The 22774-nt window shown below is 44.0% G+C and overlaps 1 protein-coding gene across 1 annotated transcript; it reads left to right on the forward strand.

Moving 5' to 3' along the window:
* The first annotated feature begins 349 nt into the window (after window positions 1-349).
* wdr18 (WD repeat domain 18) lies at window positions 350-20781 on the forward strand. Its single transcript, XM_085265398.1, has 10 exons — window positions 350-615; window positions 2257-2367; window positions 3749-3882; window positions 4128-4269; window positions 4553-4696; window positions 4790-4854; window positions 6718-6842; window positions 15115-15278; window positions 16067-16135; window positions 20570-20781. Exons 1-10 carry the CDS (start codon window positions 403-405, stop codon window positions 20696-20698), a joined length of 1296 nt encoding a protein of 431 aa, XP_085121524.1. The 5' UTR covers window positions 350-402; the 3' UTR covers window positions 20699-20781.
* The last annotated feature ends 1993 nt before the right edge of the window (window positions 20782-22774 follow it).

The raw sequence follows: 22774 nt of genomic DNA on the forward strand, positions 1-22774 counted from the left end.
GTCGAATTAAAACTCCAACATGCTCTTGAGTTATCGCATTCACAAACCTCGGTGTCCACGCTGGCCTCCCAGCAGGGGGATGGTCGTACCCCATCAGCCTTTTATGGTTGAGGGGTAAAAATGTGCGGTTCTTAAAATGGAAGTTTAATTATGCAAAATATTCATATTTGCTTTCAGGTGAGTAAAAACCTGAATTATTTATCATTTGTTTAGAATGTTTGTATAAATAACGCCTCCCGTGCTCTAAGTTTTATTTTTACTTGTGTTAAATATTTTTGGAGAAAAACAGGTGTTTCTAAATAGAGCCTGTCCCTACATCTCCCACAGTGCACCGCGCCCGGACGTGACGTATCGGTCTCGGACGTGACGTAGAGTGTACGGCGGTGGCCGGTGTGTGTGTGGATGATGGCGGCTCCTCTGGAGGTCCTGCTGAGCAGCGATTCGGGGTCCCAGCTGTGGAACTGCACCGTGTTCGACCCGCACAGCGGCTCCAGTCTGCTCTCGTACCGCGGCGGGAACAGCGGCGCGCGCAGCCTCACAGTGCTCGGCGGGGAGTACCTGCTGTCCGCGCAGCTCGGCAAGAACTTCATCAACGTGTGGGAGCTGCAGAGAAAGGTAGGACAGCACCTGGCCCAGCTGAGCCCACCTCGCTCACTAGGCGAGAGTCACCAAAGTAACGCTCCGCCGCTCAGCGCGGACAGGGGCTCAGAAACCCGCAGTCCCTCTAAAGGTGTAAACAAAGCGTTTAGAAAGCTGACACTTTAATTCTGTGAAAAAGAAAAAGTAGAGCCGTTGTCAGAACCACTCGAACCCCCTACCGAATCCCGTTTATCTGTCCTCACACCTTACCTGTGTGATGGCTGCAGCTCAGCGTTAAAGAAGCTGATTCGTGAGTCCACGTGTTTTCGCACAGACTGCTGTGTTAGTACACACAGATCTTGTTGAGACATCCTACAGATGTGCAGTTTCTCTGTGAAGCATTCTACCTTGAAAGCCTGCTGCTCAAATGTAACATGGACACACCTGGTGGTACAGCAGGTACGCAGAGCCGTTTTCAGAGTGTTGAGGGTGTGCTGCAGGTCACTGTGGTGATGGTCGCTGATCACCTGTTGTTTGAACCTTGCTGACCTGTGTCTGACTTTCCCTTGAAGGTTCCATCACCTCAGTTTGATATCTGAATTTGGAAGCAGAAAATTAGAGGTCATCCAGGTCTTTATCTTTAAGACAGTCCTGCAGTTTAACTACTTGGTGTGTGTTATCAGGCTTCATGGATTGGATAGTATCGAACACTGCACTGAGGTATAGCAGGACAAGCAGAAAGATGAGTCCACTGTCAGAGGCCATAAGACGATCATTTGTAACCTTCACTAAAGCTGTTTTTGTGCTGTGATGAGCTCTGAAACCTGATTGAAACTTCAAATAAGCCATTTCTCTGCAGATGATCAGAGATGTTTGACAACTACTTTTTTTAAGTGTTTTTGATATGAAAGGAAGGTTGGAGATTGGCCTATAGTTAGCTAAGACCACTGGGTCATGTTCCACAAAATGCATCAACTAAGCCCCATGTCCTCCTATCAGAGGAGCAGCTGTGCTGGTGCTTGGAGGGGCGTTAAAGAAGTAGGACAATAGTCTCCAGATGTGGCGCTCTCCAGGACCCGCTCAGGGACCTCGGGTAATCTGAATTGCTCAGCGCATAATGGAGATCATCAAATATTGTTTTCAGTTCTTGCTTTATTGTATTTGATCTAGTTTTATTTTGGTAGCAAAAATGTTATTCACACTGCGTTTCCTCTTTTAATTTCCTGTAGCAACTCTGATAGACGTCTTTAAAGAAAATAAAAAGAAATGCTGCTGGAAATACCCAATCATCAGAAGCACACAAAGCGTCACAATAAAAATGTTTGCTGGGGTTTATGTTTGTTTCTAATGTGACACATCAGAGCTCTGAACTGTATACAGCTCCATGAAGTGTGGTACCTGGATGGCATTACCTTAGGGCAACTGTTGCTGTGATTTGGTGATGTATATAAATAAAATGGTATTGAAGTGAAAATTGAATGTCTGATCATGCTCAGAGCCTAAAGCAGAAAAGAAGATGGGGGGTTAAACACCAAGCTGATGCCCATGTTCTGATATTCATGGTCTCTGATAATCTCTGACTGGGCTTTTTAAATTTTGTTAAGCCAGCGAACAGAGTAAGCCTGGATATGTTGATCTTCCCTCGTAGACACACCCACTTGTTCTTTTGTTGTTCAGGATCAGCTGCAGCAGAAGATCGTGTGTCCCGGTGTGGTCACTTGTCTTTCTGCTTCACCTAATGGACTCTTTCTTGCTGTTGGAGTCGCTGAGGCCATTTACCTGTGGGAGGTGAGTCTATTCAAGCTCCGATTGGCTGAATGTAATTTATTAATTTTTAAGATCCTGTTTAGCCTGTGCTGTACGACTCAATAGGCAGACAGCATGATGCAAATCACAAGTTCTTTCAGTAACTCTACTGATGTGAAGTTACTGTTCAGCAGCATTCATTCATCCTGGTCACTCATCAATCAAGCGGTCAGTAAGCAATCTGCCCTTTGATGAATGGGATTTCACCAGTCTGTGACCAAGCTGGTGACCAGGAAGTGCCAGGCTGTTGTGGCTCTGTGTGGTTTGTACAGATGCTCGTGAGGCCCCTGATTGTTCAGTTCAGTAAATAAACTGTTAAACATGTCTTGTTTCTTCAGACTTCAATCATCCGATCCAATATATGTTACACAAAAGAGAGTCAATAGCAGCTGTTTAGCATTGGCAGAGAAGATTTGGTTTGTCATGGGTACAGCTCACATAACTGAACTCTGTTGCTCAACCCACGAATACCTTTTCTCTACAAATGTGGCACCATTTAAAAAACAAAACACAGACTTTCCAATATTACAGGAACAGTTGTTACCAAAAAGAAAATATTGACCAAACAAAGTTTAGAATACATCCATCCATCTGTTTCACTCTTATTTAATTTAGTCTTGCTGGGGGAGGAGATTATCTGAGCTATAGGTGACACCAGGTACACATTGACAGGTCTCCAGTTTATCACAGGGTTAACATAGAGACGGATCAGCACTCAGGCTCAGTCAGGACTTGGACTGGGGAAGGAACTCTGAGAACCCACACAAGAATAAGAAGCACAACTACCCACATTCGTGTGGAGAACAGATTCTCATATTCTTGTGTTCTCTGAAGAACTAACAGATAAAGTTAATCTGAACAAAAAACACGTCTTTAAGCATCTCCAGGTGTTTAACATAAAAGCTCATTATTGACTTACTGACACCACAAAAAGCTGCTTAGATGATGCTGACAGAGGAGTTTAAGAAAGAGCATCACCATCTCAGAGCTCCTCAGCTGTTTCCATCCTGTTCATCAGAGAGGAAACAGTAGAAGCTGAATGCATGGAGGAGGGTTTGGAAAGTGAAATGTGAACACAGGATTGGAGATCAGCTCGTGCTGTGCTAAGACTAACTCACTAAAACTGGTTCATGAGAACATCTGGACCTCCTGCAGGTTCAATGTTAGAATAAAGCTCCAGCAGACATATGGAGGTGATCAGAGGCTGAAGGAGCTGATTGGAATGAGGATTCAAACATTTCAGGAAGAGCTTAGAGAGACAGTTCTTCCTTTTATGTTTTTGTCGTTTTTTTGGGGGGGGGGGGGGGGGGGGGGGGTTTGTCTCTTTGTTCAGGTTTGTTTACTTTGTTTTCTCACTGATCAGGTGTGCACAGGTAAACTGCTGTCTGTCCTCAGTCGTCACTATCAGGACGTCACCTGTCTGAAGTTCACTGATGACAGCAGCCATTTTGTTTCTGGTGGAAAAGACAACCTGGCTCTGGTGTGGAGTCTGTCAAGGTGAGACATACCTGAAAACACATCTGGAGCGTTCTGTAGCTTTTAATCAGGAGTAAGGTATTTCATGACAAGAAGACTAATGTGAAGTCAGCCAGGAGAGAGGCGCAGTGTCCAGCAGGTGCAGCTTTAGCTGTGTGTGTGTTTTATAAAATTCAGACTTGCCTGGTAAGGTCGGCGCGTCACCTGTGACTCTGAGATGTGCCAGACGGATCTCTGACTCACTTACTCTGTTCACTGTGTTTCAGTGTTGTCCAACTGGATGTAAGCCACGCCCCTGAGCCTCGCCACATCATGTCTCGTCACTCTCTGCCAATCACAGACCTGCACTGCGGCCTGATGGGAGCTCAGGCTCGAGTCGCCACCGCCTCCTTAGACCAGACAGTGAAGGTGAGTTTGTGCACCTCTGCTCATGTCACTCAGCGATCCAGACAGCTGTGACCCAGGTAAAGCGGGCAGCTGATGATCTTCATCTCACCATAATCAAGAACAGGAGTTAGCGTGGTATTGAGGAGGAAGCTTACTTCGTTTAGTTTCTCTAAACAAGTTGGTGTCTTGAAACTGTCTGTGTCTGCAGTTCATGTAGTAATAGGTTAAATCATACCAATCAGAGCTCAGCACAGTAAAATATCAGTCATCACAGTCTTAGGGTTTGTTTCTGCTAATTGTCTAGGTATGGGAGCTGTCCTCAGGCGAGCTACTCCTCTCGATCCTCTTTGATGTGGAGATCATGTCTGTGACCTTTGACCCTGCTGAGTACTTCGTGTTCTGTGGAGGAAGTGATGGAAATATTTTCCAAGTGTCTCTGTGCAGCCAGGTGAGTCTGTCTCATTTTCTCACCCAATCATGTTTTGACTCCTCCCAGCTTTAAGGGGAGACGATAAAGTTTACCTGTTTGAACTGTTTGCAGAGTCTCGGTCGGGAAAAGTCGTTCCAGTCGGATGGCGAGGGGAATCAGGTGTTTAAAGGTCACAGGTGAGACAGCCGCTGGCGTTTGTTTGCAGGAATATGGTCGTGTGTGTGCACGAAAACCAGCTTTCTTTTTTCTTCTTTTCAAAATAAAGTCTCACGCTAGAAGCTTTGATGAACCGTTTTTACCTTTTTGTTTAATAGTGAGAAAAAAACTGTGTGGACATTAAAGCTGGTGGGCCTAAATGTCACGCCACAAGTTCTTAGAATACGAGGGGGAACACGTGTATCAGAAACCCAGGGAGGAGAGACTGAGCGGGTCTTAATCACACGCAGTTTAGTCCCCGAGGAGGAGACCAGGAATAAATAAACACAATTCTTTTGAACAACTTTTGCAATAAGATGTTCTTTGTACATTAAATCCCGCCCAGTGCCGCGATAATATTGTCCTACAACCTAAGACAAATGTTCCTTATATGTACAAAGAGAGAGGAATTCCTCTTCTGATTTTTGGATCACGCCAGCCTAGTTTCAGGAGGACGAGGAGAAACTCCCATCTCCGTCCTGTCTCTCTATCAGGCTCGTCACATCACAACCCAGCTGCGCTCCGCACTTGAGTCTCTTGCTAGCTGCTACTTCCCTCGTGGCACCGCCCTGTAAACAGACAGACACTGGACAGAAACGTCATCCGTGAAGCTGGCCTGGCTAATAGCCACGGTGACCCTCCCCCAACACGGCTGCACCCGGCAAACAACATTGGAAGCCGTTTCACGTGGCGATCCGGTAGCATGTCCTTCTCTCCCACGCCTGGTTCCTCCTTCCTCTCGAGCCTGTGCCTGTCCTTTTTCTTTTAACAAGTCTGTTCGACCGCTGATAGGCCACCTCAGGGCCCACCCACACCTCCACAGATGCAACCATTCCACAGTGGATTATAACAACATTATGCAAAACACAAAAATGATGCAAATAACATCAATACTACACATACAAATAAACGCTAAAATCAGAATAAAACGTAGCATAAAACAAACACAAATTTCCACTGTGTGACAAGATGGAAATTTGTCTGTAAAGATTTATATCAGCGGATAGCCCTGGGTCATTTCCTGTTCCTTTTGCAGCAAAAGTCTTGTTCACTGAAAGCAGAGGGTGAAAATCTGTAGAAAGGACGGGATTGCTTCAATGAGTTTAATCTGACACCAACCATTTCTCTGTGGCGGTGACAGGAAGTGCGAGTATTTTCATGTGTGTGGAACAAATTGTGTTTCCGGTACGGTGCGAGGAGCGGCGCTGGTGATCACGTCGAGCGTTTGGAGGTCAGCGAGTCCACCGACAATTAACCTTCATCGTCTGTAACAGTCACGACGTTTAAGCACAAAGTTAGAACAAGTGGGGCGGGGCTTCAGACGGAGTGTGGCTGGGGCCTAATATGAGTAGCAGAAAATTAAGAAACTTCATGTGTTGTACAAACAGTTTTATCTCCATGTTTGAAAATAAATGAATAACGTGTAGACCGTCAACAGGATATGACCATGCCAGGCGACCAGTTCTTTATCACAGCAGAGTATTGTCCACGTTTTCACGGTGCTTCTCGTCAGACTTGTGGGAGTCTGCTTGGGCTGAGGTGTGACATCACGGCGATAAATGGTGGTGGGCTGTCTCTTCATTAATTCCAAGCTCGCCAAGCAGTGGGTGTGGTAGGAAATATGAACGACCATAAACTGAAAACAGGTGTGGGGAAAACGACACGTGTGATGAAGAGCTCTTGTCTCCATCGGTGAAGTAATCCAGATGGTAGTGAATAACACACGTCAGAGGAAGCCCTTCTAACAGGTGTTTACTGTGGATTAACTTCAATGATCAAGGTTCAGGATGATTGTTGATTAGGGTTTATTAACTGTATTGATCGTGGTTGTGTGTTCTCCTCAGGAACATGGTGACGTGTCTCTCAGTGTCGATGGACGGGACTCTGCTGCTGTCAGGGTCACACGATGAAACGGTTAGACTGTGGGACATTCAGAGCAAACAGAGCATCCGCTGCCTCACACACAAAGGTAAGTCCCGCACCGTGTGACATCATCAGGGTTGAGAGTTTTTCTATCTGTGCTGCCTTGCTCAAAAGAAATCTCAGCTTGAGATCTACTTCTGGTTACATGTGGGTCAATGGAAGCTGCACTTTTAAGCTATCACCTCAGGGAGGTGCTGTTTAATTGCCTCCTCCTCAGCTGCTGCTGGGTTATTAATGAGTGGTGACGCTGGCGGCGCTGTCTCCTCCTCTGGTGTCTGCTTGATGATGAGCGGCGGTGTGGTTCTGACAGGAACACGAGAAGGGACCTCCCCGCCGTGATCGTGACTGACATTTTGTAATTAACCAAATCCTCCGCGCCAAATTCGTCTCACTTCAAACGGCCGTCAGCGACCGTAATCCCTGCTTTGGCCGGATGCGCGGCTCACCCTCCCCCCCTCCCGGTCACGTTTCTGCTCACAAAGAGCCAGAGTGAATTTAAAGAGAAAGCTTCATCCTCCATGACGACAACGCCTCAAAAGGATTCGTCTCAGCAGAGCCGATTCAGCTCCTCACAAAAAGGCGAGAGGAGGTGCTCGCTCTCAGCCCGTCTGATGGTTTTACCTGACGTGTGCAGAGTCGGACTCATCAGCGTGATGAAACGCCATAGAACATAATTCCTGCCATCTCAAACCTCACCTGCTGCTGAAGAATTTTTAACCTGGCTTCACTAAACATGACCAATGTGCTCCCCTCAGCACTGGTCTATGAGGAAACCAGTGTCAGACAGGTAGCGCTGCAGGTATGTCACAGGTGTGTCACACTTAACTGAGTGAAGTGAAGAACGATCAGTGTGACATCATAGTGATGTCACTGATTACCATGCAGATGTTTGTCTGTAGGCATCATGCTGACGACCTTCACAGAAACCATCGCCCTCTGTTGGGCACAGTCAACGGGCGAGAGGTGGGATGCACCTGGATAGGTTGCTGTCTATCACTTTGTTAAAAATGTAAACTCACATGGCTCCAGGACCCTGGAGCACCCAGGAAGACCACAGGAACAGAAGGCGGTCCTCAGACATTTCCTCGCCATTTTTAATCAGTTATTTTGTTTCATTTGATTATGGTGAGAACAATGATGCGTCACAGGAAGTAGATCATTTGATGGTTGGGTTTGACTGAGGCAAGTCGGTGCAGAAGTCTCGGATCTGAGATGCTGTGATTGGCTCAGCATCACGTGATCCTCAGAGACGTCATTTGAGATCCATCTACAGGTGCTAAGCTCAGAGGAGACGCTGCATCCCATCACTGTTATCGAACACATTGTGTGTGTGCGCGCGATTGATTATCTGAGCTGCTGTGAAATAAACCAAATAAAGTGAGAGGTTCATGAAGAGTTCATGAGAAGCGAGGAGGGGGAGGTGTGCATCAGTCCGAGTTCTCCTGCCTCCTCCGCCGTTTCTCAGCGTGTCAGATCTGCGACTGTTATAAAGAAACATCCATCTGACAGCAGAGCACCGCTCCTGCAGGCGACGAGGCGAGACCACCTCTCTCTGCTGCCGCCACCTCATCTCAGGACTCATTACCCCGAGAGGCTGCGGGGAAACACTGACAGCTCTGAGGGCCCCTGAACACATCGTACTAGAATAAAAAACACAGTGACACTTGAACACACCATGCTGCATTGAACCGTACACCTGAGCGTGACAGCATTTTCTGACAAACATCAGTGGCTCAGTTGAGTTGTCTTCTGCTCGGACTTTTCAGTACAAAGTTTCACTCCTCGGGGATTTTATTTATGATGTAAGAGCAAGGACACCCTTCCGAGAGAAACCCTTAAACGATGTGTTAAAACGGAGCCCAGGTATTTCCTAATGTCATAGATCAGCTGTTTGGACGGTGTCCTTGGTGTGACGCGTCAGAGTCGCTTCCTGATGTGTTCTCTAATTGAGCTGCTGGATTTTTGTTGTTCAACTAAAAAGGAGCTTTTGGGAAGAGCTGGTGGGCGGGATTAGTGTGATGGCCATACAGGAAGGCTATTGCGAGGCAGCCCATCTGCAGTGCTGACATTTAACTGCTGCTTTTACCTCCCAGAGATTCATCTTCACTACAATCCTGAGACTTTTTGCTGAGACAAATCATCAGCAGCTGAATTATGATCAGAGTCTGTAAGAGAACCACAGACAGGAAGCTGACTCGCAGAAGAAAGGAATTATCACGATAGAGATAAGATAAATGATTTCTGTGACATCGCAAAACATGGAAACTTTCATTTCAGCAGCCCACATTTGCCTGACAGTTTCAATGATTCTCTTTTATGTTTGATAGTATTAAATTAAATGCAATGATCTCAGGAGTATCTCAGTAAACAAACGGCATTCAATGAAAACTTGATGAAGACTCACCACCTGCAGTTATCAGTGCTACTGATGGGGGGGGGCGCTGTGCTCAGATGAAAGAATCTGACAGTTTTTAAGATGAGCTAAATTATGTTAGCAACTAATCTGCATACTTGCGTTACATTAACATCCACACTCAGTAAAATTAGGCTTTGGTAAAGCTTTGACAGGTGGCTAGCTGTCTGCAATCAAAGAGGCCATGCCCCCAATAATGCAAACAGTTGTTTTCTAAAAACATTCTTCACCTGTACAGTTGTTGTGAAAAGAGAAATTATCTTTAGAGGCTAAACCAGTTTTTCTATCTGGTTGTAAACTTGTTAATTTTAACATAGAGATAGATTCACTGCTGCCTCTGCTGGACGGTAGATGAACTGCAGATTTATGGTATAAAAAAACCCCAAAAAACTTTCCTTCAGCTCATGAAGCAGTTGATGTGATAAGTGTCTTTCATAGGTTTGTTTAGTGCAGGGGTCTCAAAGTGGCGGCCCGGGGGCTGCCACTTTGTATTGTTGAATACAAACAAAATGATAGCAGAAGTGCTGCCATGTGTGTGGCCAGAAAGAGAGGACCAATGTGTTTATTTGGTAGTTAAATGAAAGGCTTCAGTTAGTTAAGAGGGAGTAAAAAAATTGTGTTGTTATACAGTATTTGAAATAAAAAACAAACAAAACATTTTCTGAAATATTTGTGGATTTGTTTCTTGTTTGGTTTTTTGTACTACTTGAACACTAAAGTGGCCCTCCAATGAGATGACAGTGCCAGGATTGGCCCATGGCTCATTTAAGTTTGAGACCCCTGGTTTAGTGGAATATCGATAAAACATCCAGGTGAGAGGCTCCGAACCAGCTGAGGGTGTTTCCTCAGAGTGTCTGCAGTGTGTTGGCAGCCCTTCAGCCTCTAACACACTCAGCCTGATTTATCTGTCGTTCTGGACCACATTTGGACCATTAGTGTAATTCCAGCAGCTGGAGCCAAGCAGACGATCAATATGTGTAATTGAGTGGGGGATAATTAGCCCGTTTCTATTAGCACAACAAGCAGGAATTCTGCTCGGACTTTTCAGTATAAACCTCCTGAGTTTCACTGCTCGGGGATTTTATTTATGATGTAAGAGTGAGGACATCCTTCTGAGAGAAGCCCTTAAACTATGTGTTAAAACAGAGCCTGCGGGTCCCCTAGAGATTTACAGTTTTTAATTAAATAACTGAGCATCAGCACCAGTTATTCTTATTATCATTCCACCTACATTTTGATGTTTAACTTTCCCTCAGCTTTGAACCCCCCTTTGCCTTTATTTTACTGGGAGGACATCTCAGATAAAAACCCTTTCTTTATCATAGACACGTCATTCAAAGTTTAAATGACTAACAGGTGTTACAGGAAGTGTGCTAGACTTTTTAAAACTCATCAGGGACTGTAAGTGATGCCAGTTTTTATGGCTTTTCAAAATAAAATCTCATAAATATCAGAATGACCCTTCAGTAAATGGCAGCAGTCATGCAGAGACTCAGTGGTAGACACACACATTTACTTTGTTTCACCTTGAATCATTGTATCATTGACTTTCATATAAAAGCTCAAAAATATTTAAGCTGCTTTTTAAGGTTTATAAACACTTTCATTTTGAAATCTATGTCTGAGCTTCTTTCAGCTCACCTGCAAGGTGACCTGGCGGTCATTATGTTTTGCTGGTGGAGTTTCTCACCCTGAGCATAGTCTCTCAGGGATTGGTTTTATTGAGGAGCGGCAGCTTAGTTGAAATCAGATGAGCTATCAGCTGCATCTGACCGAGGCACTGACATGCCTGGGGACTGACCCCCAGGTCAGACTGCAGGTATAAACCTGGTTCAGCAACTGCTTTTATACTTATTGATCTGGTGTTGGAATCGCCTGCTCTGGCTGATCGATGAGCCAGAGCAGTGTTTGAAAGTATTTTGATCACAAACTTTAGAGTATTAAACATTTAGCGTCATGCTAACCTAGGAGCCAATCAAACAGCTTATTCCATATTTTAAATTGGCACATTATGTGTCTGGTGCTCTAGGTCAAAGATGAAGCTGCTGGCTCTCAGGAGTGGAGCTGTAATGTGTGAGGCTGTAGAAGTTTAACCTGCAGGCAAAAGCGTCTTGAACTTTATTTTTGAACATCTGAAGCTGGGGCAGCATGCTGCATGCATCAGAGTTTAAGGAGGTGGACAATGGAAAAGTTGATGGATGGCGGGATGGATGGGTGGGTAGATTTCAGAATTGCTAAGCATAAGATTTGCTCTGGTGGGGAGGGGGCGTGGTGGGCGTGGCTCAACTCCTCATGGGAAACCTTCAGGTGAACAGACTCTGAGTCGTGGTCACACGGCCGTGGTCTTCAGTCTGCTGTAAACTGTTTTCTGAGCAGATAAAACATCTTCAGCAGCTGCTGCAGTCGGACCAGTTTCACATTAACCTTTGAAAGACGCTGCCGCCAGCTGGTCTCACAGCGAGGAGCACGGTGAAGCGGCTGCTAGAGGTGAAGCTGCTACCTGAGTACAGGTAATAAAAAAAGCTGTTTAGAGTGAACAGGTGAGGTCAGCTCGCTTGTTTCGTTCTGTGTGTAAATGAGCCACTTCCTGTTTCGGGGCTCAGGCGTGTCAGTCAGCTCAGATGCTTTGTCGTCTCCCGAGCGATTTGTCATCCTTCAGACTCTTAAACAGATCCTCGAGCTAATCTCAGGGAAATTAATTTTAAAAGTCCCCAGACAGGAAGTTAGAGTGACAGTGAGCTGAGGCGCTGAAGGCGGAGTGAATACAGAGCGGTGAGGTGGAGGTGCAGACGGCTGTTATAGAGGGCTGTTATGGAGGGCTGAAGGTGGAGGCAGATGCAGTAAATCCGCTCCCACGCGCTGCGGTTTGGAGCTTCTGTTGGCGTGAAATGAGTCTGGCAGCGTGTCAGCGTGGCGGCAGATTTACTGATGGAGCACGCCTCGCTCAGAGCCGCTCCTTTTGATTGGCTGCAAGTGAAGGAAGCAGAGGAGATTAAAGGTGCCATTCCAATTCCTGTGTTTGTCCTGACCTGATTGGCTGTTGCAGCTGATGGACGAGCGTTGATGACAGGTTGATGAGTTGCAGTGGGACAGTTTCTCAGAGGACCTGTGGTCACCGTGGTTACAGATGGCACTTTAAACTTGTTCTCTCACTCTCTCTCACGCACACACACAGTGTCCTTGTCTCAATCAGCAGCCAGAGGAATCTTCAATAGGTGGAGGAGAGCCACCATGGACCTTGTTATTTAACCTTTGACCGCTGAATGTTTTGACCTCAGTTGTTTTTGCCAGTGATGATGATTGGATTATTTAACTGCTTCACGGCGGGCCCTGACTGGACATTGGTCTGGAATATTCCATGATTTTCATTCATCTGCGCCACATTTCAGAGACATTTACGACTGACAGAACGCGCTCGGGTTAATCACACGCAGATCCTCCTGTTTCCATTCTTCCCACAAAAACACCTGAACGTGTTTGTGCAGACCGCAGCTGTCTGAGGGACTGACACAGCGATCGCGGCAAAATTAGCCGAGGTCTGAAAACTTGAGGTCAGACATGCCTGACAGAGAACCTGTCACAGGTAGCGTTCATCAGGACCAAACACATCAGTGGTGTGATTTACCTGGTGCTAATCCGAATCGTGATGAATTTCGGGATCTTAATAATCCCGTCTGCTTCATGAGTCTCATTGATAAATGATCATGTAGGTCATGTGGCCTGGCAGCTTTTAGGAACAAAGTGAGCTTGCCCCTGCTGCAGAGCGCAGAAGCAGTCATGTGTTATTGAGGTGATCGCCATCTGTTGATGTCCATCAGCTCCTCCTAATGTGACTTGAGTGCAGCAGCTTGAATATTTTACTGATGAACCAGAAGAACTTTAATATTTCACACGAGTTTCTCTGAATGTCCTTCACAAACTCAGACACTTTGCTCTATTTTCAGTTTTTAATACTCTTCATTTGTAGAACACCAAATCAAAGGCACCTGTGATGGAAACGTCAAGTGACAGTGGACAGCTTCTTCTCCTCCTCCTCCTTTCTCATGCTCCCTGTGTGTAAAAGTTTAAGCTAACTTCAGGCAGGCACATCTGATGAGGTTGATGTAATGAATGTTTGATGGTCAGATGGTCAGGTCAGGCCCACTCGTCTCTTCTTGTTCTGTTCTGGTGCTCGAGAGAGGTTCTGTCAGTGTGCCGAATGAGGAAACACTGCAGGACAATTAAGGTTTTATCAGCCGAAGGAGCTGCTGAGGGCAGACCAACGAACATCAGTAGATAAGAACTGAGCACGTGCAGGAAACCAACAGTGCGTTTTTGTTTATGTTGAAGCACAGTACGTATTACTCCGCGAGGCTCCTGCCTACGATAGCCGTAATGCTCCGACAATCCATCAAGCAGTGCGACTTCGTAGCTTAGCAAAGTCGTACTAAAACATTTGACAGATTTTTGAGCGCCGTGTACCACAGAAAATCGTTTTGAGGTCAGTAAACACAACCAGAATTCATACGAGGGCACACGGGATTATAAGGGGCACTGGCGATTTTCAGAAAAATCAAAGGATTGATTTCAAGTGTGCCATATTTTCCAAAAAACACGGTAATAACGACGGCCTGCTTGCATGCTCTACCAAAAATAGTACTTTGTTGTTTATCTGACGGACAAAAGCTAAACCAGTGGTGTGGAACGTTCCACACCACTGAAGTTGCAGCATTTTTACAAACCAAATCTGTTTCATTCAACGATCCACTTTCGCCCTTCTCATTCTCTGTTGCCGGCACGCTTTTTCCGCCATGTGCGTATGAAAACAAAGGCACTGCGCATGGGCGTTTTACCCATATTCTATCGTGATATTTCATTTTCTTATCGTTGCCCGACATTTTACCGGTATTACCGTGAACGGTATGATATGGCCCAGCCCTAGTTGTTACCTTATGTCTGCCGCTAGGGGTCACCTTTTTTGTTTTATGGTATGGTGTGTTTATGTGAATGTATTTAAGGTAGATACACATAATTAGCTCCAGGTGTTGTTATTCGGAAGGAGCAAACAGATTGTGACGCTGTTATGATAAATGATGTTGGATAAAGAGAACTGTGGAACAACAAATACAACTGCTGGAAGTGGAATAACAGCGGCATCGCGTCACTCCCGCCAACGAAAACCTCAATGGCTTCAAGTGTAGACTTGGCCTCTGCAGACGTGTAATACAACCAACGCACCAAAAAATGTTAAAGGTTACAAAACAAGTAAGCAAAAAACCCTAATTTTGTTTCACCTAAGTGGCTTTTTAATCTGCAGCCTGTCATCATTTGCATGTTTCAGGTCGGTACAGTTTCAGCCTGGTTACATGACATCACTGACTTGCTTCCTGTTTCATCTAAGAGACTGATATGTTCTTGAAAGCCAAGTTGACAGGAAGTGATGTAAACATGGGCTTCAATGTTGTTCAAAAACAAACAGCTTTATTTAAACAACACCGTGGAGCTATCACGAAAGAAGAAGAAACAGTTTTGACCTTCAGGAGCTCCCTACATCATCTTTATCACCCCAGCGGGGCGGAGCCTATCCCAGCTGCCATGGGGCAAGAGGCGACATTCACCCTGGACATGTCGCCATTTACACCCGTGAATCACAGAGGAAACTCACGTGCACTCATCACCTTAGGGGTCATTGTCATTCAGCTAATGTCTCTGGTCAGTTGGCCCCTGATTGGCCGGTTCCTGTTCATACCTATGACCTAATGGTTAATGAGCTGATGATGTCATGAGCGATGTGGGGTTAGCAGAGGATCATGCGTGTCGTGGAATTTACACAGGAAGCAAAATTTCTTCTGTAGTGATTATGTCTCTCCATCCACAAACGACACTTCCTGAGCACCGCGACATCACTTCCTGTTTGTGTGTTTAGGGCCAGTGACAAACGCCATCATCACGCCAGCTCCCGCTAACATGTTCCTGCCTGACAGTCGGCCCACCGTCCCTCTGCCACGCTTCAGCCGACACCTGCATGCCTCCGAGAGCGACAGCGGTGAGCCGGGGGAGGTGTGTGTCCGCCTCAGGCTCCACACACAGGTGAGTGCTGCCTTTCTTCCTTGTGTCTTCCATAATTGAGCTTCCTGTTTACGGAAGTAAAAACCAAATGAATGTCTGAGCAGTTTATTTTCATAGATGGGAGCCACAACAACAAGAAATTCTGACAAGACAGGGTAGAAATGAAAACACACACACACACACAGGTGAACGAAGGAGCTGTGCAGGTGAAGGCTGAACGTAAAGATGGAAAGATCAAACACAATTTGAGGAAACGTTTAAATAAAACATGAAGCTGCAGCTCAAACACATCGATCCCTCTGAAGGAGGAAGGTGACATAGACACGCACAAATGCATACACAATGAGAGGGAAACTTTCATAAGCAGCCTCAGAGCAGTTTATGCTAATGAGGCTGAGACACACACACACACACACACACACACACACACACACACACTCTCTGCTGTAATGACGATGAGTTTGAAAAATGCGTGTGTTTGCTCAGTGGGTAAGCAATAATATCAATATTTACAGCTTTGATTGCCTGACAGGTCAGAGTGCTCTGTCACCAGCGTGCCTGCTAACATCGTCAGTCCTGTTTGGAGTGTTTAACATCGTTTAATTGATCAGCTCTCAAGACATAAAATTTTTAGATGTCTTCATCATTATCACCAGATTCACACAGCAGTGCTACATTTTATTGCTAAATTATTTTTGTAATTATGGTGGAAGATTTCAGTTTTATTTTGAAGTGACAATCTGCACATCTCACTTAAAGCTGATACATCGCAGGTTTTACTTTGAAGAGGTCTGCCCGTTTGTTTACAGGAGGAGGAGGAAACGTACCTGCAGAAAGCCGACACGCTGAACTCGCTGATGAACGCCGTGACTGACAAGGTGAGAGGGGGCGAGGTTTCGTCGAGTGTTGGTTTGCATCCTCTGACAATCCCACAGTTTAACTGGCCAAGGGTCAGAGACAAACTGACTGTGAGCCTGACATTCCTGTCAGTCTTATTGATTATTGATAGCAATGGTGGTCGGAGATGGTGTGAAGAAGGCAGCTCTATTGGTCAGCCCTGTGTGTGTCTGGAGCGTGGGGTCAAAGTTCAGACTCTGAGACTGCCTCAGTTCAATTGAGTTTTATTTATACAGCGCCAAATCACAACAACACTCACCTCAAGGTAGTGGTCGGCGATATGAGGAAAATCTTATTTGCACGATATATATCATGATATGTTTAAATAACCTACAAAAACAAATGTTCTTATCAACCATATAGTGCCTAACACTGCATCGGTACACTCATTCAAATCGACAATTCAGTGGTTTCATATTTTCATTCATATTTTTTGTATTAAAATGTTTTATTTAACTATGTTTTTTAACAATCCGTTATACACAGAGGTTTTTAACAGATGACAATCCTGTGACAGTTAAGTCTCTTTCGGTGGTCAACACTAGACCTTTTAACAAACAAACGCAAGATCACAGCAACAAAAACATCAAACAAGAATTCACGAGTAAAAATAAAACAAACTTCTGTGCTTATAACATTTAAAATTTGTAAAATAAAAAATATAATGATCAACAGAAACAAAAGTCTAGACAGTCAGTATAAAAACGACTGACCAAGAGCAATTACAGGTATCAAAGCTGGTTTTCTTTCTTTGTTTAAAACAGTCTTCATTTTGGACTACACTGGGTTTTGTAGTGTTTTTCATGCTGATTTCAAATCTGTGTTTAGTTTTTCCGTAGCACGTACAGTTTTGTGATAATGCTAGTTATATATTGCATAATAGTTGGTATAATTAGCCTAAGCATGTAACCAGATTTAACGACAGTTCCCTGTGTTTTATGTTACATACGGCATTAATTGCAATTGATTTCAGTTGTTACCGTGCCTAGATTGTATTAATCATCCAGACAGTTGCTCTTATGTGTGTGGTTCATTCAAGACAAAAGCATGTCTCCCGATTACTATAGACCTTAAGAAGATGTACAAATTGTACTTTGGCTGCCCTCTGGGTGACCAGGATAAATCTTGGGCTCAACATGTCATCTGCAACAGTTGTTCCAATGGACTGCAGCACTGGCTAAATCTGTGAAAATCAGCAATGCCATTTGCAATCCCGATGGTGTGGCAGGAACCACGAGATCATCTCAACAATTGCTATTTTTGCCACGTGAATACAACAGCATTCTCATTCAAAAATAAGCACAAAGTTGTCTACACCAGCCTGGATTCTGCAATAAGGCCTGTTCCTGTGCTGCCACATGATGGATTCGCTTCTGTAGAAGGTGACGAGGAAACGGTCAAGGTGCCTCTGGTTACAATCTAGAGCCATCAGATCTGTTCTGGCTGATGAAGATTCAGAACCAAACAAGCAGAGCTAAACTATCTCGTTCGTGATCTAAATCTATCGAAAGACAAAGCAGAACTTCTTGCTTCGAAGCTTAAGCAGAAGCATTTGTTTGCCAAGGGTGTTACTGTAACTCACTACAATCATAGTTGAAGTCATAACTTGACAGCATTCTTCACAACTGACGGCTCAATGTGCCATTGTCATGACATCAACAGACTCTTCAGCATGTTCCAACTAAATGGTGTCTTTTCATTCTTTACAAAAATGCTCGAAGGCACTCCTACTCCATAACGGAAATGCCAAACCAAGTGTGCCGATTGCCCATTCTGTTCATCTAAGGGAGTCCTATGACAACATGAAGACACTGCTTGAATCATTTGGGTATAAAACTCATTAGTGGAACATCATCGGTGGTGATCTGAAGGTGATTGGTATGTTGACGGGAATGCGAGGAGGATTCACCAAATACTGCTGTTTCCTGTGCCTGTGGGACAGCCGATCTACTGCGGAGCATTATGTCAAGGGTGACTGGCAGCCACGAGATGCCTATGAGCCAGGAAAAAGCAGTATCGAGTTTCTGCCTCTGGTTGAGCAGTGTAAAATATTTTTGCCGCTTCTCCATATCAAGCTAGGCTTGATGAAGAATCATGTTGAGGCCATAGGCAAAGGGAATTCATGCAGTTTTCAGTACCCCACTGAAAGGTTTCCAAACATAAGCGGTGTAAAAATGAATGAAGGTTTATTTATAGGTCCACAGATCAAGTTCATTTTGCAGAATGAAGGCTTCAAACAATCTCTCTCAACAGCCGAGTTCAAAGCTTGGGAGGAATTGAAGTGGCTCTGCAAAAGCTTTCTGGGCATCCACAAGTTTTCTGCATACATGGAAGGAGTTCAGCTTCTGCTTGATTCCTACCAGAAACTGGGCTGTCGCATGTCATTGAAAATAAATACACTTCCTGCACTCAGGCCTCGAGTTCTTTCCAGAAAATCTTGGCATGGTGAGTGATGAACAGGGAGAGCATTTTCATCAGGACATGCAGTTAATGGAACGTCGCTACTAAGGTTTCTGGAATGAGAGCATGATGGCTGACTACTGCTGGACGCTGTACCCTGACAATCCAGACACAGTGTGCACAAGAAAATCATATGCTAAGGATTTTTTGAAGAAACAGTGGTAGCTGACTGCCACTGATCATCATATCTATGCCACAGTGCGTGCCTGACTGAAAATATTGAAACAGTTGCTTGATTGGTGCCTGTTTAATAAAAACTGTGAAGGTCCATTGCAAACTAATATTACTCATAATTCAAAATTATCTGGCTGATGTAACTGAAAAAAATTTGAAAGCAGACCTGAAATCAGCATGAAAAAACAGTTTAGAAAAGTGTTTTGTGGTTTCTGATGATTGCAAAAAAAAAAAAAAAAGAAATAAAATTGTTGACCTGTGTAGTTTTACGGCATGTTTTTGCAAATTACTGCATTTTGTGCAGCATTGTCCTTGTGAAATCCAAATGACAGCGAGTCTGAAACTCCAGCTGTCGCTATATTTTTCCCTGTCTGGTAGTATATTAATGCGCATGCTCAGCCCAGTGTGGCAGGTAGAAAATTTTGGGGTGGGGTGGGGGTTAATGATGCATTGGCAGCGTGTGTGAGGAAAAAAATCTCAGTGAATTATATGCAGACAGCTTAATATTGCCGTGGCAATTTATACTCAATGGTTACAATAAAGCCGCTTTAACCGTTGTATGTGGAAAAACGTGATATATTGCACACCCCTACCTCATGGTGCTTTATATTGTAATGTAAAGACCCTACTATAATTAGAAAACCGAATACCCCACCAATCATATTGACCCCCTATGAGCAAGTGCTTTGGTGACAGTGGGAAGGAAAAACTCTGTTTTAAAGAGAAGGAACCTCCAGCAGAACCAGGCTCAAGCTGGCGTGGACATCTGCTGCAACCGGTTGAGGTGAGGGGAGGAGACAGGACAAAGACACACTGTGGAAGAGAGCCAGAGATTAATTATAACTAATGGTTTGATGCAGAGAGGTGTATAAAAACCTGATTCAGCCCTAACTATATGCTTTAGGAAAAAGAAAAGTTTGAAGCCTAATCCTATAAGTAGAGATAGTGTGTCTCTCCTGAATCCAAACTGGAAGCTGGTTCCATAGAAGAAGGGCTTGAAAACTAAAGGCTCTGCTTCCCAGTCTACTTTTAAATACTCTAGGAACAGCAAGTAATATGAAGATCAATTAGGGTCCAGCTCAACCCAGCCAATCAGATAACAGTATTTACTGTTTGCTGGGTAAATATTTTCCCACCTTAGTCCATCATAGGATGATCAGAAATCATGTTTCTTACCTGTTGGCTGGTGTCTGTGGCATCCCTGGAAGAAGTCGTGGTCATCTTTAACCAAAATGCTAATTTTTAGCTTGTAACCAACGTGACACAGCAGCTGTCAATCATTAGCACTTTGAAGCTTCGTTATGAGCGTGTCTGCTGCCAACGTCATCGTGTTTTCAACCCAAATGTGGTGATTAATGGGAGGTTCTGACTGTGACAGACTGGTTCACAACCTGTCAATTACAAGTCATCAGCCAACGAGTGTACAGCAAAAACCCTCCATTTTGAAAGAGTTACAAATTAAACTTGATTGAAACTTGATGTCAGGACTGAGTCTTTTTAGAACCACAACTTTCACCCCCTAGTGAGTGGCCGCTAGAAAGAAAGCATGTTGAAGTTACAGTTACTGTTGGTACTGTTGATGATCATAATAGGGGCAAACACCTAGCGGCAGGATCATCTGGTGCAGAACCAGTCATGTATTGTATTTAAAGGGACGGGAAAAAAGTGATTTTGGTGAGCTCGTTGAGCAGAGGACGATGTTTGGAGACAGATGACAGAGATTGTTTTTTTTTTTTTTTTTTCTGTGATGTGTAATTGCTTGTTTTTGTTTGTGTTTTCAGTCGGTGTTTGGTGATTGCGAGAACACGAAGGTTAGAATCGCTGAGCTCGAAGAAGAAGTTCAGACTCTGAAAAAAATGAACAAAGATTTGTACGACTTCTCCAGCCAGCTGCTCACCAAACCAACATAAGTGCACTCACACACACAAACACACACTGTGATGGGTTTTTTGTTTATTTGTTTTTCTACAAAATAAAAGTTTTTGGAAAACTTCCTGTGTGTGAGCCTATTATTCCTTCTGGGTGATTTTGGGTCACGTGCCGAGACCGATTCAGGTGACTTCCAGACTTTGAACCTTTAAAATGTTGTTTAACAGTCATTGACATGGGTGGATCTGTCTGTGAACACGAAATGTAATCAGATTACCTTTAGATTACACTTGTTACTTTCAGCAGCTGCTTCGTTAAACTCGTCTGGTTTAGAAAGTCATTTCAGCTATCCATTTTTACTGAGATATTCACACGAAGATCCAACATTTGTCCATCATAGTGACCAATAATCATTCACTGATCAGCCTGATAAATGACTGATCACAGGGATGTAAATGGGGAATCTGCAGTAAATGTAATCAGATTACATTTCCAGAGCTCTCCGTTACAAAGATGGAGAGTCAGGCTTAAGAAACTCAGAGTTTTAGCTGATCCAGCTTCCTGGATCAGGGTCCAGGTCCTGAAAACCAGAGAAGAATTAAATTTCAGGTTCCACTTTGTCCACATCTGTACAAAGGTGTGCAGCAGCTTTTCCAGGTGAATTACTTTGTACACACATCAACACACAAAAACACAATCGTCCAGACAAGGAAACCCCAGAAAGTAAATGTTTTTGTGTTTTCAGTAGGAGACAGGCGTGTTTTCCTTCCTGTAATCAGGTGTTTGAAGATGTGACACAGTTTAACTTGTTTTATAATCTCATGTTTTTACTACTCTCTTTTTTAAAGTGAAGATTTGAATATCAACAAACTGTATTCAAACATTTCATTTGTGTTCATAGTTAAACTGGCACGCTGCATTTGAGCCTTTCAACCTTTATTTAAACCAGCAGTGACAGGTGTTCACATAAAAAGAGCCCAGGTGTCAAACTATAAATATAAACTAACATGAGGGGAAAAAACACATTATAAAAATTGAAAACTGGATTAAAGTCGGAGATTAAAGGTCATGTGAAGGTGGAAGAAAACTGTCAGTTCAAACAGGAAAACCACAAAAACCTTTTTTTACATGTTGTCTTTGCTCAAACTACAATCCAGAGCCCGATAAGGGATTGATTTATTTAAACAAGTCCAAGGACAAAGAAAACCCAGTATCAGTTTTACTGGTCACATGACCGGTATAAAAGATATTTGGAGAGAGGCTGAGCTGAACATCTCTGTTAAAGACTGTGAGAATTAGTGGATTACATCAGCAAGGGTGCCAAACATAAGGCCCGGAGGACAGAATCAGCCCGGCAAAGACTCCAGTCCACTGGACAGCTTGAAGGAGGCATACAATTAGTACTTCCCATACGTTTACAGCTTTTTCTGCTGATGGAGAGGTCCCTCGTGCCCTTTCATACTAGGCTAAATTAATTGATTAATAGGTAAATGTTTAGAGGACTTTAATAGTGTTTTAGTTGTCAGTGTCACATTCAGCAGAAGTGTCCACAGCAGGGTACCATAACCTGAAATCTCTGCATGTAGCATTTTTAATGCTGCTATCTGACCACAATAATAATAATGTTGTTAATTGTACGAGCAGACTCTCCAAGACGTCTGAGCTCCAGTTTAGGTGCACAGTGAAATTCAAGGATTTTGACTGGATGCTGCTGAGCAGTGAGTCTGTTTGAAAGTAGCTCACATTAGCTAATAAATCCACCGTCTCTTCCAAATATGGCCATTTTGCAAATTAAAAAAAACAAACATATTTTATTAAGAGTGTGTTTTTGTAGACAGAAGTTCGTGTGAGCCACAAACAAATGATGAAAAATGATCAAATATCAGGTTCAAATATTCAGCAACCTGATTATTTTTCTCAAGCTCACTTTAAACTTCAGATCATCACAAAATCATATTAAAACCAAACACTGAATGTCTGCAGTCGACACCTCCGATTGGTTGGAAATTGTTTGACAGCTGCTAAGATGAAGGCTGAGAAAATCTGAAATCCTGCAGTAATTTTTTCTTTTATCACTTCCTGCCGTGTTGTGCCTTTTTTTAGAGGATCTGAGGAAA

The sequence above is a fragment of the Mchenga conophoros genome, linkage group LG23 (genome assembly GCF_057382185.1).
Source record: "Mchenga conophoros isolate Kocher_MC1m ecotype Shallow Benthic linkage group LG23, M_conophoros_male_GT1.1, whole genome shotgun sequence".
Lineage (NCBI taxonomy): Eukaryota > Metazoa > Chordata > Actinopteri > Cichliformes > Cichlidae > Mchenga > Mchenga conophoros.